Source organism: Dendropsophus ebraccatus, chromosome 3, assembly GCF_027789765.1.
Source record: "Dendropsophus ebraccatus isolate aDenEbr1 chromosome 3, aDenEbr1.pat, whole genome shotgun sequence".
NCBI classification, from domain to species: Eukaryota; Metazoa; Chordata; class Amphibia; order Anura; family Hylidae; genus Dendropsophus; species Dendropsophus ebraccatus.
This window is the reverse complement of record NC_091456.1, coordinates 197601533-197614989: the sequence shown is the minus strand read 5'-3', so window position 1 is coordinate 197614989 and position 13457 is coordinate 197601533. Positions and strand designations below refer to the sequence as shown.

Here is a 13457-nt window from a genome sequence, read left to right as displayed (position 1 = left end):
CTGACAGCATCATATACAGCGTGTACAGCACTGACAGCATCATATACAGTGTGTACAGCACTGACAGCATCATATACAGCATACACAACACTGACACCATCATATACAGTATACACAACACTGACAGCATCATATACAGCACTGACAGCATCATATACAGTGTGTACAGCACTGACAGCATCATATACAGCGTGTACAGCACTGACAGCATCATATACAGTGTGTACAGCACTGACAGCATCATATACAGCGTGTACAGCACTGACAGCATCATATACAGCATACACAACACTGACAGCATCATATACAGCGTGTACAGCACTGACAGCATCATATACAGCATACACAACACTGACACCATCATATACAGTATACACAGCACTAACAGCATCATATACAGCGTGTATAGCACTGACAGCATCATATACAGCGTGTATAGCACTGACAGCATCATATACAGTGTGTACAGCACTGACAGCATCATATACAGCGTGTACAGCACTGACAGCATCATATACAGTGTGTACAGCACTGACAGCATCATATACAGTATACACAACACTGACTGCATCATATACAGCGTGTACAGCACTGACAGCATCATATACAGCATACACAACACTGACACCATCATATACAGCGTGTACAGCACTGACAGCATCATATACAGTATACACAACACTGACTGCATCATATACAGCATACACAACACTGACAGCATCATATACAGCGTGTACAGCACTGACAGCATCATAAACAGCATACACAACACTGACAGCATCATATACAGCATACACAACACTGACAGCATCATATACAGCGTGTACAGCACTGACACCATCATATACAGTATACACAACACTGACAGCATCATATACAGCACTGACAGCATTATATACAGCGTGTACAGCACTGACAGCATCATATACAGCGTACACAACACTGACTGCATCATATACAGTATACACAACACTGACGGCATCATATACAGCATACACAACACTGACAGCATCATATACAGCGTGTACAGCACTGACAGCATAGTATACAGTATACACAACAATGACAGCATCATATACAGTATACACAACACTCACAGCATCATATACAGCATACACAACAATGACAAAATCATACAGCGTGTAAGGAACTGACAGCATCATATACAGCGTGTAAGGAACTGACAGCATCATATACAGCGTGTACAGCACTGACAGCATCATATACAGCGTTTACAGCACTGACAGCATCATATACAGCATACACAACACTGACACCATCATATACAGTATACACAACACTGACAGCATCATATACAGCGTGTACAGCACTAACTGCATCATATACAGCGTACACAACATTGACAGCAACATTTACAGTGTGTACAGCAATGACAGCATCGTATACAGTATACACAACAGTGACAGCATCATATACAGTGTGTACAGCACTAACTGCATTATATACAGTGTGTACAGCACTGACAGCATCATATACAGCGTGTACTGACAGCATCATATACAGTGTGTACAGCACTGACAGCATCATATACAGCATACACAACACTGACACCATCATATACAGTATACACAACACTGACAGCATCATATACAGTATACATAACACTGACAGCGTCATATACAGCATACACAACACTGACAGCATCATATACAGTGTACACAACACTGACAGCATCATATACAGTGTACACAACACTGACAGCATCATATACAGTATACACAACACTGACAGCATCATATACAGCGTGTACAGCACTAACTGCATTATATACAGTATACACAACACTGACAGCGTCATATACAGCATACACAACACTGACAGCATCATATACAGCGTACACAACACTGACAGCATCATATACAGCGTGTACAGCACTGACAGCATCATATACAGCATACGCAACACTGACAGCATCATATACAGCGTACACAACACTGACAGCATCATATACAGCATACACAACACTGACGGCATCATCTACAGCATACACAACACTGACAGCATCATATACAGCGTGTACAGCACTGACAGCATCATATACAGCATACACAACACTGACACCATCATATACAGTATACACAACACTGACAGCATCATATACAGCACTGACAGCATCATATACAGTATACACAACACTGACAGCATCATATACAGTATACACAACACTGACAGCATCATATACAGCGTGTACAGCACTGACGGCATCATATACAGCGTGTACAGCACTGACAGCATCATAAACAGTGTGTACAGCACTGACAGCATCATATACAGTATACACAACACTGACACCATCATATACAGTATACACAACACTGACACCATCATATACAGTATACATAACACTGACAGCGTCATATACAGTGTGTACAGCACTGACAGCATCATATACAGTGTACACAACACTGACAGCATCATCTACAGCGTGTACAACACTGACAGCATCATATACAGTGTACACAACACTGACAGCATCATATACAGTATACACAACACTGACGGCATCATCTACAGCATACACAACACTGACAGCATCATATACAGCGTGTACAGCACTGACAGCATCATATACAGCATACACAACACTGACACCATCATATACAGTATACACAACACTGACAGCATCATAAACAGCACTGACAGCATCATATACAGTATACACAACACTGACAGCATCATATACAGTATACACAACACTGACAGCATCATATACAGCGTGTACAGCACTGACAGCATCATATACAGCATACACAACACTGACAGCATCATATACAGCGTACACAACACTTACAGCATCATATACAGCGTACACAACACTGACAGCACCATATACAGCGTGTACAGCACTGACAGCATCATATACAGCGTGTACAGCACTGACAGCATCATATACAGCGTACACAACAGTGACAGCATAATATACAGTATACACAACACTCACAGCATCATATACAGCGTGTACAGCACTGACAGCATCATATACAGTATACACAACACTGACAGCATCATATACAGCGTGTACAGCACTGACAGCATCGTATACAGCATGTACAGCACTGACAGCATCATATACAGCGTGTACAGCACTAACAGCATCATATACAGCGTGTACAGCACTGACAGCATCATATACAGTATACACAACACTGACAGCATCATATACAGCGTGTACAGCACTGACAGCATCATATACAGTATACACAACACTGACAGCATCATATACAGCGTGTACAGCACTGACAGCATCGTATACAGCATGTACAGCACTGATAGCATCGTATACAGCGTGTACAGCACTAACAGCATCATATACAGCGTGTACAGCACTGACAGCATCATATACAGTATACACAACACTGACAGCATCATATACAGCGTGTACAGCACTGACAGCATCGTATACAGCGTGTACAGCACTAACAGCATCATATACAGCGTGTACAGCACTGACAGCATCATATACAGCGTACACAACACTGACAGCATCATATACAATATACACAACACTGACAGCATCATATACAGCGTGTACAGCACTGACAGCATCATATACAGCGTGTACAGCACTGACAGCATCGTATACAGCGTACACAACAGTGACAGCATCATATACAGTATACACAACACTGACAGCATCATATACAGTATACACAACACTGACAGCATTATATACAGCATACACAACACTGACAGCATCATATACAGCGTGTACAACACTGACAGCATCATATACAGTATACACAACACTCACAGCATCATATACAGCGTGTACAGCACTGACAGCATCATATACAGCGTACACAACACTGACAGCATCATATACAGTATACACAACACTGACAGCACCATATACAGTATACACAACACTGACGGCATCATCTACAGCGTGTACAGCACTGACAGCATCATCTACAGCGTACACAACACTGGGAGCATGGCTATTGACGCAGAGCATTATATACACATACACAATACTAAGAGCACTCTGATGTATGTACAACACGGAGTCTCCTAATATACATAAACTATAGTAAGAGCAGTCTAATGTATGTACAACATGGAGCATTCTATGTATCAAATACAGGTTATTCTGTATACAGGCTGTGTATTATATACAGGTTATTCTGTATACAGGCTGTGTATTATATACAGGTTATTCTGTATACAGGCTGTGTATTATATACAGGTTATTCTGTATACAGGCTGTGCTGTGTATTATATACAGGTTATTCTGTGTACAGACTTGCCTTAGCTGTGTATTAGCAAATATACGGTTATTTTGTGCACAGGCTTGTCTGTGTATTAGCATATATACGGTTATTCTGTGTACGTGCTTGGCTGTGTATTAAGGTATTTGCGGTTATCCTGTATACAGGCTTGGCTGTGTATTAGCATATATACGGTTATTCTGTGTACGTGCTTGGCTGTGTATTAAGGTATTTGCGGTTATCCTGTATACAGGCTTGGCTGTGTATTAAGGTATATACGGTTATCCTGTATACAAGCTTGGCTGTGTATTAGCATATATAGGGTTATTCTGTGTACAAGCTTGCCTTAGTGTTTATTAGCATATATACGGTTATTCTGTGCACAGGCTTGTCTTGGCTGTGTATTAGCATATATACAGTTATTCTGTGTACATGCTTGGCTGTGTATTAAGGTATATACGGTTATCCTGTATACAAGCTTGGCTGTGTATTAGCATATATGCGGTTATTTTGTGTACGTTCTTGGCTGTGTATTAAGGTATATACGGTTATCCTGTATACAAGCTTGGCTGTGTATTAGCATATATACGGTTATTCTGTGTACAGGCTTGCCTTAGTGTGTATTAGCATATATACGGTTATTCTGTGTACAGGCTTGTCTTTGTGTGTATTAGCATATATATGGTTATTCTATGCACAGGCTTGTCTTGGCTATGTATTAGCATATATGCGGTTATTCTGTGTACGTTCTTGGCTGTGTATTAAGGTATATACGGTTATCCTGTATACAAGCTTGGCTGTGTATTAGCATATATACGGTTATTCTGTGTACAGGCTTGCCTTAGTGTGTATTAGCATATATACGGTTATTCTGTGTACAGGCTTGTCTTAGTGTGTATTAGCATATATACGGTTATTCTATGCACAGGCTTGTCTTGGCTATGTATTAGCATATATGCGGTTATTCTGTGTACATGCTTGGCTGTGTATAAGCATATATACGGTTTTTCTGTATACAGGCTTGGCTGTGTATTAAGGTATATACGGTTATCCTGTATACAAGCTTGGCTGTGTATTAAGGTATATACGGTTATTCTGTGTACATTCTTGGCTGTGTATTAGCATATATACGGTTATTCTGTGCACAGGCTTGGCTGTGTATTAGCACATATACGGTTATCCTGTATACAAGCTTGGCTGTGTATTAGCATATATACGGTTATCCAGTACACAGGCTCTGTATTGTATACGGTCCGTCGGTGTGATCACGTGACCGCTTCTGTATTCCCAGCTCCCTGTAGCCCCGCCCCAGCAGCCGTCCCCGGCTCTGCTCCCCTATAAGTCGGCTGGGTGAGGGACATTGCCGGTACACACACACCTCCCGGTGACCGCACCAAGGACGCGGCTGCCGGTAACGCTCCGGTCTCACATCCCCGCATCACACAGACGCCATGACAACAGCGGCCTGTGACGTCATGCACATGTCCCATATTGACTGTCAGTCTGGCTCCGCCCCCGCCACACCTGCTCATTCATATTCAAAAGCTGTCACTGTAGACTCCGCCTCCTCATGAATATTGTATGTTAGCCCCTCCCACCTCCCTGGTATCCTGTGTTGTGTCCGTGTCTGCACCGGCTAGCCCCGCCCACCTTGTGAATATTCCTCCGCAGGCCCCGCCCATCTGGTGAATAATGGATCGCGGCTCCGGAGCCGGAAGCGGAGCTGAGTCAGTGTGAGGGATGAGATAGAAGAGCCGCCTCCTCCTCCTCCTGCGCCCGCTCCTCAGCCTCAGCACCAGCCGCAGAGCCCGGCCCTCCGCCCCGGCACCATGATGGAGGAGATAGACCGATTCCAGGTGCCCACCGTGCACTCCGAGATGCAGCCCCTGGTGAGAGCCCGGCCACCACCACCATCATCATCCTCCTCATCATCCTCATCCCCTCCCCGCTGTGTGTGATGTCACAGATGTTATAGTGTCAGGATGTGATGATGGGGGTTATAGTGTCAGGATGATGGGGGTTATAGTGTCAGGATGATGGGGGTTATAGTGTCAGGATGATGATGATGGGGGTTATAGTGTCAGGATGATGGGGGTTATAGTATCAGGATGTGATGATGGGGTTATAGTGTCAGGATGATGAGGGTTATAGTGTCAGGATGATGGGGGTTATAGTGTCAGGATGATGGGGTTATAGTGTCAGGATGATGAGGGTTATAGTGTCAGGATGTGATGATGGGGGTTATAGTGTCAGGATGATGGGGGTTATAGTGTCAGGATGATGGGGGTTATAGTGTCAGGATGATGGGGGTTATAGTGTCAGGATGTGATGATGGGGGTTATAGTGTCAGGATGATGGGGGTTATAGTATCAGGATGTGATGATGGGGGTTATAGTGTCAGGATGATGGGGGTTATAGTGTCAGGATGATGGGGTTATAGTATCAGGATGTGATGATGGGGGTTATAGTGTCAGGATGATGGGGGTTATAGTGTCAGGATGATGGGGGTTATAGTGTCAGGATGATGGGGGTTATAGTGTCAGGATGATGAGGTTATAGTGTCAGGATGATGGGGGTTATAGTGTCAGGATGATGGGGGTTATAGTGTCAGGATGTGATGATGGGGGTTATAGTGTCAGGATGATGGGGGTTATAGTGTCAGGATGATGGGGGTTATAGTGTCAGGATGATGGGGGTTATAGTGTCAGGATGATGGGGGTTATAGTGTCAGGATGATGGGGTTATAGTATCAGGATGTGATGATGGGGGTTATAGTGTCGTGATGATGGGGGTTATAGTGTCAGGATGATGATGGGGGTTATAGTGTCAGGATGATGGGGTTATAGTGTCAGGATGATGGGGTCATAGTGTCAGGATGATGGGGGTTATAGTGTCAGGATGATGGGGGTTATAGTGTCAGGATGATGGGGGTTATAGTGTCAGGATGATGGGGGTTATAGTGTCAGGATGATGGGGGTTATAGTGTCAGGATGATGGGGGTTATAGTGTCAGGATGATGGGGGTTATAGTGTCAGGATGATGGGGGTTATAGTGTCAGGATGATGGGGGTTATAGTGTCAGGATGATGGGGGTTATAGTGTCAGGATGATGGGGGTTATAGTGTCAGGATGATGGGGTTATAGTGTCAGGATGATGGGGGTTATAGTGTCAGGATGATGGGGGTTATAGTGTCAGGATGATGGGGGTTATAGTGTCAGGATGATGGGGGTTATAGTGTCAGGATGATGGAGGTTATAGTGTCAGGATGATGGGGGTTATAGTGTCAGGATGATGGGGTTATAGTGTCAGGATGATGGGGTTATAGTGTCAGGATGATGGGGGTTATAGTGTCAGGATGATGGGGGTTATAGTGTCAGGATGATGGGGTTATAGTGTCAGGATGATGGGGTTATAGTATCAGGATGTGATGATGGGGGTTATAGTGTCGTGATGATGGGGGTTATAGTGTCAGGATGATGATGGGGGTTATAGTGTCAGGATGATGGGGTTATAGTGTCAGGATGATGGGGTCATAGTGTCAGGATGATGAGGGTTATAGTGTCAGGATGATGGGGGTTATAGTGTCAGGATGATGGGGGTCATAGTGTCAGGATGATGGGGTTATAGTGTCAGGATGATGGGGGTTATAGTGTCAGGATGATGGGGGTTATAGTGTCAGGATGATGATGGGGGTTATAGTGTCAGGATGATGGGGTTATAGTGTCAGGATGATGGGGGTTATAGTGTCAGGATGATGGGGTTATAGTGTCAGGATGATGGGGGTTATAGTGTCAGGATGTGATGATGGGGTTATAGTGTCAGGATGATGGGGTTATAGTGTCAGGATGATGGGGGTTATAGTGTCAGGATGTGATGATGGGGGTTATAGTGTCAGGATGTGATGATGGGGTTATAGTGTCAGGATGATGGGGGTTATAGTGTCAGGATGTGATGATGGGGGTTATAGTGTCAGGATGATGGGGGTTATAGTGTCAGGATGATGGGGTTATAGTGTCAGGATGATGGGGGTTATAGTGTCAGGATGATGGGGGTTATAGTGTCAGGATGTGATGATGGGGGTTATAGTGTCAGGATGATGGGGTTATAGTATCAGGATATGATGATGGGGGTTATAGTGTCAGGATGATGGGGGTTATAGTGTCAGGATGATGGGGGTTATAGTGTCAGGATGATGGGGTTATAGTGTCAGGATGATGGGGGTTATAGTGTCAGGATGATGATGGGGGTTATAGTGTCAGGATGATGGGGGTTATAGTGTCAGGATGTGATGATGGGGGTTATAGTGTCAGGATGATGGGGGTTATAGTGTCAGGATGTGATGATGGGGGTTATAGTGTCAGGATGTGATGATGGGGTTATAGTGTCAGGATGATGGGGGTTATAGTATCAGGATGTGATGATGGGGGTTATAGTGTCGTGATGATGGGGGTTATAGTGTCAGGATGATGATGGGGGTTATAGTGTCAGGATGATGGGGTTATAGTGTCAGGATGATGGGGGTTATAGTGTCAGGATGTGATGATGGGGGTTATAGTGTCAGGATGATGGGGGTTATAGTGTCAGGATGATGGGGGTTATAGTGTCAGGATGATGGGGGTTATAGTGTCAGGATGATGGGGGTTATAGTGTCAGGATGATGGGGTTATAGTGTCAGGATGATGGGGGTTATAGTGTCAGGATGATGGGGGTTATAGTGTCAGGATGATGGGGGTTATAGTGTCAGGATGATGGGGGTTATAGTGTCAGGATGATGGGGGTTATAGTGTCAGGATGATGGGGTTATAGTGTCAGGATGATGGGGGTTATAGTATCAGGTTGATGGGGTTATAGTGTCAGGATGTGATGATGGGGGTTATAGTGTCAGGATGATGGGGTTATAGTGTCAGGATGTGATGATGGGGGTTATAGTGTCAGGATGATGGGGGTTATAGTGTCAGGAGGTGTATGATGGGGGTTATAGTGTCAGGATGATGGGGGTTATAGTGTCAGGAGGTGTATGATGGGGGTTATAGTGTCAGGATGATGGGGGTTATAGTATCAGGATGTGATGATGGGGGTTATAGTGTCAGGATGATGGGGTTATAGTATCAGGATGTGATGATGGGGGTTATAGTGTCGTGATGATGGGGGTTATAGTGTCAGGATGATGGGGGTTATAGTGTCAGGATGATGGGGGTTATAGTGTCAGGATGATGGGGGTTATAGTGTCAGGATGATGGGGTTATAGTGTCAGGATGATGGGGGTTATAGTATCAGGATGTGATGATGGGGTTATAGTGTCAGGATGATGGGGTTATAGTGTCAGGATGATGGGGGTTATAGTATCAGGTTGATGGGGTTATAGTGTCAGGATGTGATGATTGGGGTTATAGTGTCAGGATGTGATGATGGGGTTATAGTGTCAGGATGTGATGATGGGGGTTATAGTGTCAGGAGGTGTATGATGGGGGTTATAGTGTCAGGATGATGGGGGTTATAGTGTCAGGAGGTGTATGATGGGGGTTATAGTGTCAGGATGATGGGGGTTATAGTATCAGGATGTGATGATGGGGGTTATAGTGTCAGGATGATGGGGGTTATAGTATCAGGATGTGATGATGGGGGTTATAGTGTCGTGATGATGGGGGTTATAGTGTCAGGATGATGGGGTTATAGTGTCAGGATGATGGGGGTTATAGTGTCAGGATGTGATGATGGGGTTATAGTGTCAGGATGATGGGGTTATAGTGTCAGGATGATGGGGGTTATAGTGTCAGGATGATGGGGGTTATAGTGTCAGGATGATGGGGTTATAGTATCAGGAGGTGTGATGATGGGGGTTATAGTATCAGGAGGTGTGATGATGAGGGTTATAGTATCAGGAGGTGTGATGATGGGGGTTATAGTATCAGGAGGTGTATGAGTGTCACAATATACTGTATTGTGGGGTCCTGGCTGTAGGTTATATATCACACAGGGTGGAGTAATATACTATAGTAGGTTATATATCACACAGGGTGGAGTAATATACTATAGTAGGTTATATATCACACAGGGTGGAGTAATATACTGTATTGTGGGGTCCCGGCTGTAGGTTATATATCACACAGGGTGGAGTAATATACTGTATTAGGTTATATATCACACAGGGTGGAGTAATATACTGTATTGTGGGGTCCCGGCTGTAGGTTATATATCACACAGGGTGGAGTAATATACTATAGTAGGTTATATATCACACAGGGTGGAGTAATATACTGTATTGTGGGGTCCCGGCTGTAGGTTTTATATCACACAGGGTGGAGTAATATACTGTATTGTGGGGTCCCGGCTGTAGGTTATATATCACACAGGGTGGAGTAATATACTGTATTGTGGGGTCCCGGCTGTAGGTTATATATCACACAGGGTGGAGTAATATACTGTATTGTGGGGTCCCGGCTGTAGGTTATATATCACACAGGGTGGAGTAATATACTATAGTAGGTTATATATCACACAGGGTGGAGTAATATACTGTATTGTGGGGTATGACGGATATGCTTTCTGTGTGTGGTAGAAGGTGAGAACCATGACATGTGATGTCTAATACCTGTGTCATGTGACCTGGACATGTCATTATTCCTCAGTGCTGTGATGTCATCTCCATTATGTGGTGATGACCATGTGTGATGTCACTCTCATTGTGTGAGGTGGTGACCCGGGCCGTCGTGTAATCTTACTGCTGTGATGTCATCTGATAATAACCGTGTGGGCTCTGATGTCATCGGTTACTGTACACAGTGATGACATCATAGCCCAGTCCTCTGATGGGATAGTATCCCTTAGTGCTGTGATGTCATTTCCTCTGTGCAGATATGTCTGCGTGTACCTCCATACCACGTGTGGCCGTGACTGCCCCTCCATACCACGTGTGGCCGTGACTGCCCCTCCATACCACGTGTGGCCGTGACTGCCCCTCCATACCACGTGTGGCCGTGACTGCCCCTCCATACCTCGTGTGGCCGTGACTGCCCCTCCATTCCTCGTGTGGCCGTGACTGCCCCTCCATTCCTCGTGTGGCCGTGACTGCCCCTCCATTCCTCGTGTGGCCGTGACTGCCCCTCCATACCTCGTGTGGCCGTGACTGCACCTCCATTCCTCGTGTGGCCGTGACTGCTCCATGTAGACATCCTATTATACATCTCATAGCTCTCCACTACTGCCAGCACCTCACTCCCTGTACACAGGCCGGCGTCCGTCACTTCCCACAGGAAACCCCTGCGCGCTGCAGAGCATCGCTCCCCTCAGTATTTCCATACACCTGGCCCTCTCTGATATTATATATAGCTGCAGTATTATACTAGTATATTCCTGTATATAGGGGGCAGTATTATAGTAGTTATATTCCTGTATATAGGAGCAGTATTATAGTAGTTATATTCCTGTATATAGGAGCAGTATTATAGTAGTATATCCCTGTATATAGGGGCAGTATTATAGTAGTATATTCCTGTATATAGGAGTAGTATTATAGTAGTATATTCCTGTATATAGGAGCAGTATTATAGTAGTTATATTCCTGTATATAGGAGCAGTATTATAGTAGTATATCCCTGTATATAGGAGCAGTATTATAGTAGTTATATTCCTGTATATAGGGGGCAGTATTATAGTAGTATATCCCTGTATATAGGAACAGTATTATAGTAGTATATTTCTGTATATAGGTGCAGTATTATAGTAGTATATCCCTGTATATAGGAGCAGTATTATAGTAGTATATTCCTGTATATAGAAGCAGTATTATAGTAGTTATATCCCTGTATATAGGAGCAGTATTATAGTAGTTATATCCCTGTATATAGGAGCAGTATTATAGTAGTTATATCCCTGTATATAGGAGCAGTATTATAGTAGTATATTCCTGTATATAGGAGCAGTATTATAGTAGTTATATTCCTGTATATAGGGTGCAGTATTATAGTAGTTATATCCCTGTATATAGGAGCAGTATTATAGTAGTTATATCCCTGTATATAGGAGCAGTATTATAGTAGTTATATTCCTGTATATAGGGAGCAGTATTATAGTAGTTATATCCCTGTATATAGGAGCAGTATTATAGTAGTTATATTCCTGTATATAGGAGCAGTATTATAGTAGTATATCCCTGTATATAGGGGGCAGTATTATAGTAGTATATTCCTGTATATAGGAGCAGTATTATAGTAGTATATCCCTGTATATAGGAGGAGTATTATAGTAGTATATCCCTGTATATAGGAGCAGTATTATAGTAGTATATTCCTGTATATAGGGGCAGTATTATAGTAGTTATATTCCTGTATATAGGAGGCAGTATTATAGTAGTTATATCCCTGTATATAGGAGCAGTATTATAGTAGTTATATTCCTGTATATAGGAGCAGTATTATAGTAGTATATTCCTGTATATAGGGGCAGTATTATAGTAGTATATCCCTGTATATAGGAGGAGTATTATAGTAGTATATCCCTGTATATAGGAGCAGTATTATAGTAGTATATTCCTGTATATAGGGGCAGTATTATAGTAGTTATATTCCTGTATATAGGAGCAGTATTATAGTAGTATATCCCTGTATATAGGAGCAGTATTATAGTAGTATATTCCTGTATATAGGAGCAGTATTATAGTAGTTATATTCCTGTATATAGGAGCAGTATTATAGTAGTTATATTCCTGTATATAGGAGCAGTATTATAGTAGTTATATTCCTGTATATAGGAGCAGTATTATAGTAGTTATATTCCTGTATATAGGAGCAGTATTATAGTAGTTATATTCCTGTATATAGGAGCAGTATTATAGTAGTTATATTCCTGTATATAGGAGCAGTATTATAGTAGTATATTCCTGTATATAGGGAGCAGTATTATAGTAGTTATATCCCTGTATATAGGAGCAGTATTATAGTAGTTATATTCCTGTATATAGGAGCAGTATTATAGTAGTTATATTCCTGTATATAGGAGCAGTATTATAGTAGTTATATTCCTGTATATAGGAGCAGTATTATAGTAGTTATATTCCTGTATATAGGAGCAGTATTATAGTAGTTATATTCCTGTATATAGGGTGCAGTATTATAGTAGTTATATCCCTGTATATAGGGTGCAGTATTATAGTAGTTATATTCCTGTATATAGGAGCAGTATTATAGTAGTTATATTCCTGTATATAGGGGGCAGTATTATAGTAGTTAT

General features: G+C 42.9%; 1 protein-coding gene across 4 annotated transcripts in view; it reads left to right on the top strand.

Moving 5' to 3' along the window:
• Positions 1–13457, top strand: part of FAM219A (family with sequence similarity 219 member A) — a 67006-nt gene that overhangs the window by 4421 nt on the left and 49128 nt on the right. For 2 of the 4 annotated variants that reach the window (XM_069964876.1, XM_069964877.1), the window contains exon 2: positions 5901–6118. The exons of 1 other annotated variant lie outside the window; for it this stretch is intronic. In XM_069964876.1, the coding sequence (XP_069820977.1) occupies positions 6059–6118 (60 nt within the window). In that variant the 5' untranslated portion in view covers positions 5901–6058. The remainder of the gene's footprint in view (positions 1–5900; positions 6119–13457) is intronic. One more of the 4 variants, XM_069964878.1, reaches the window with a different exon arrangement.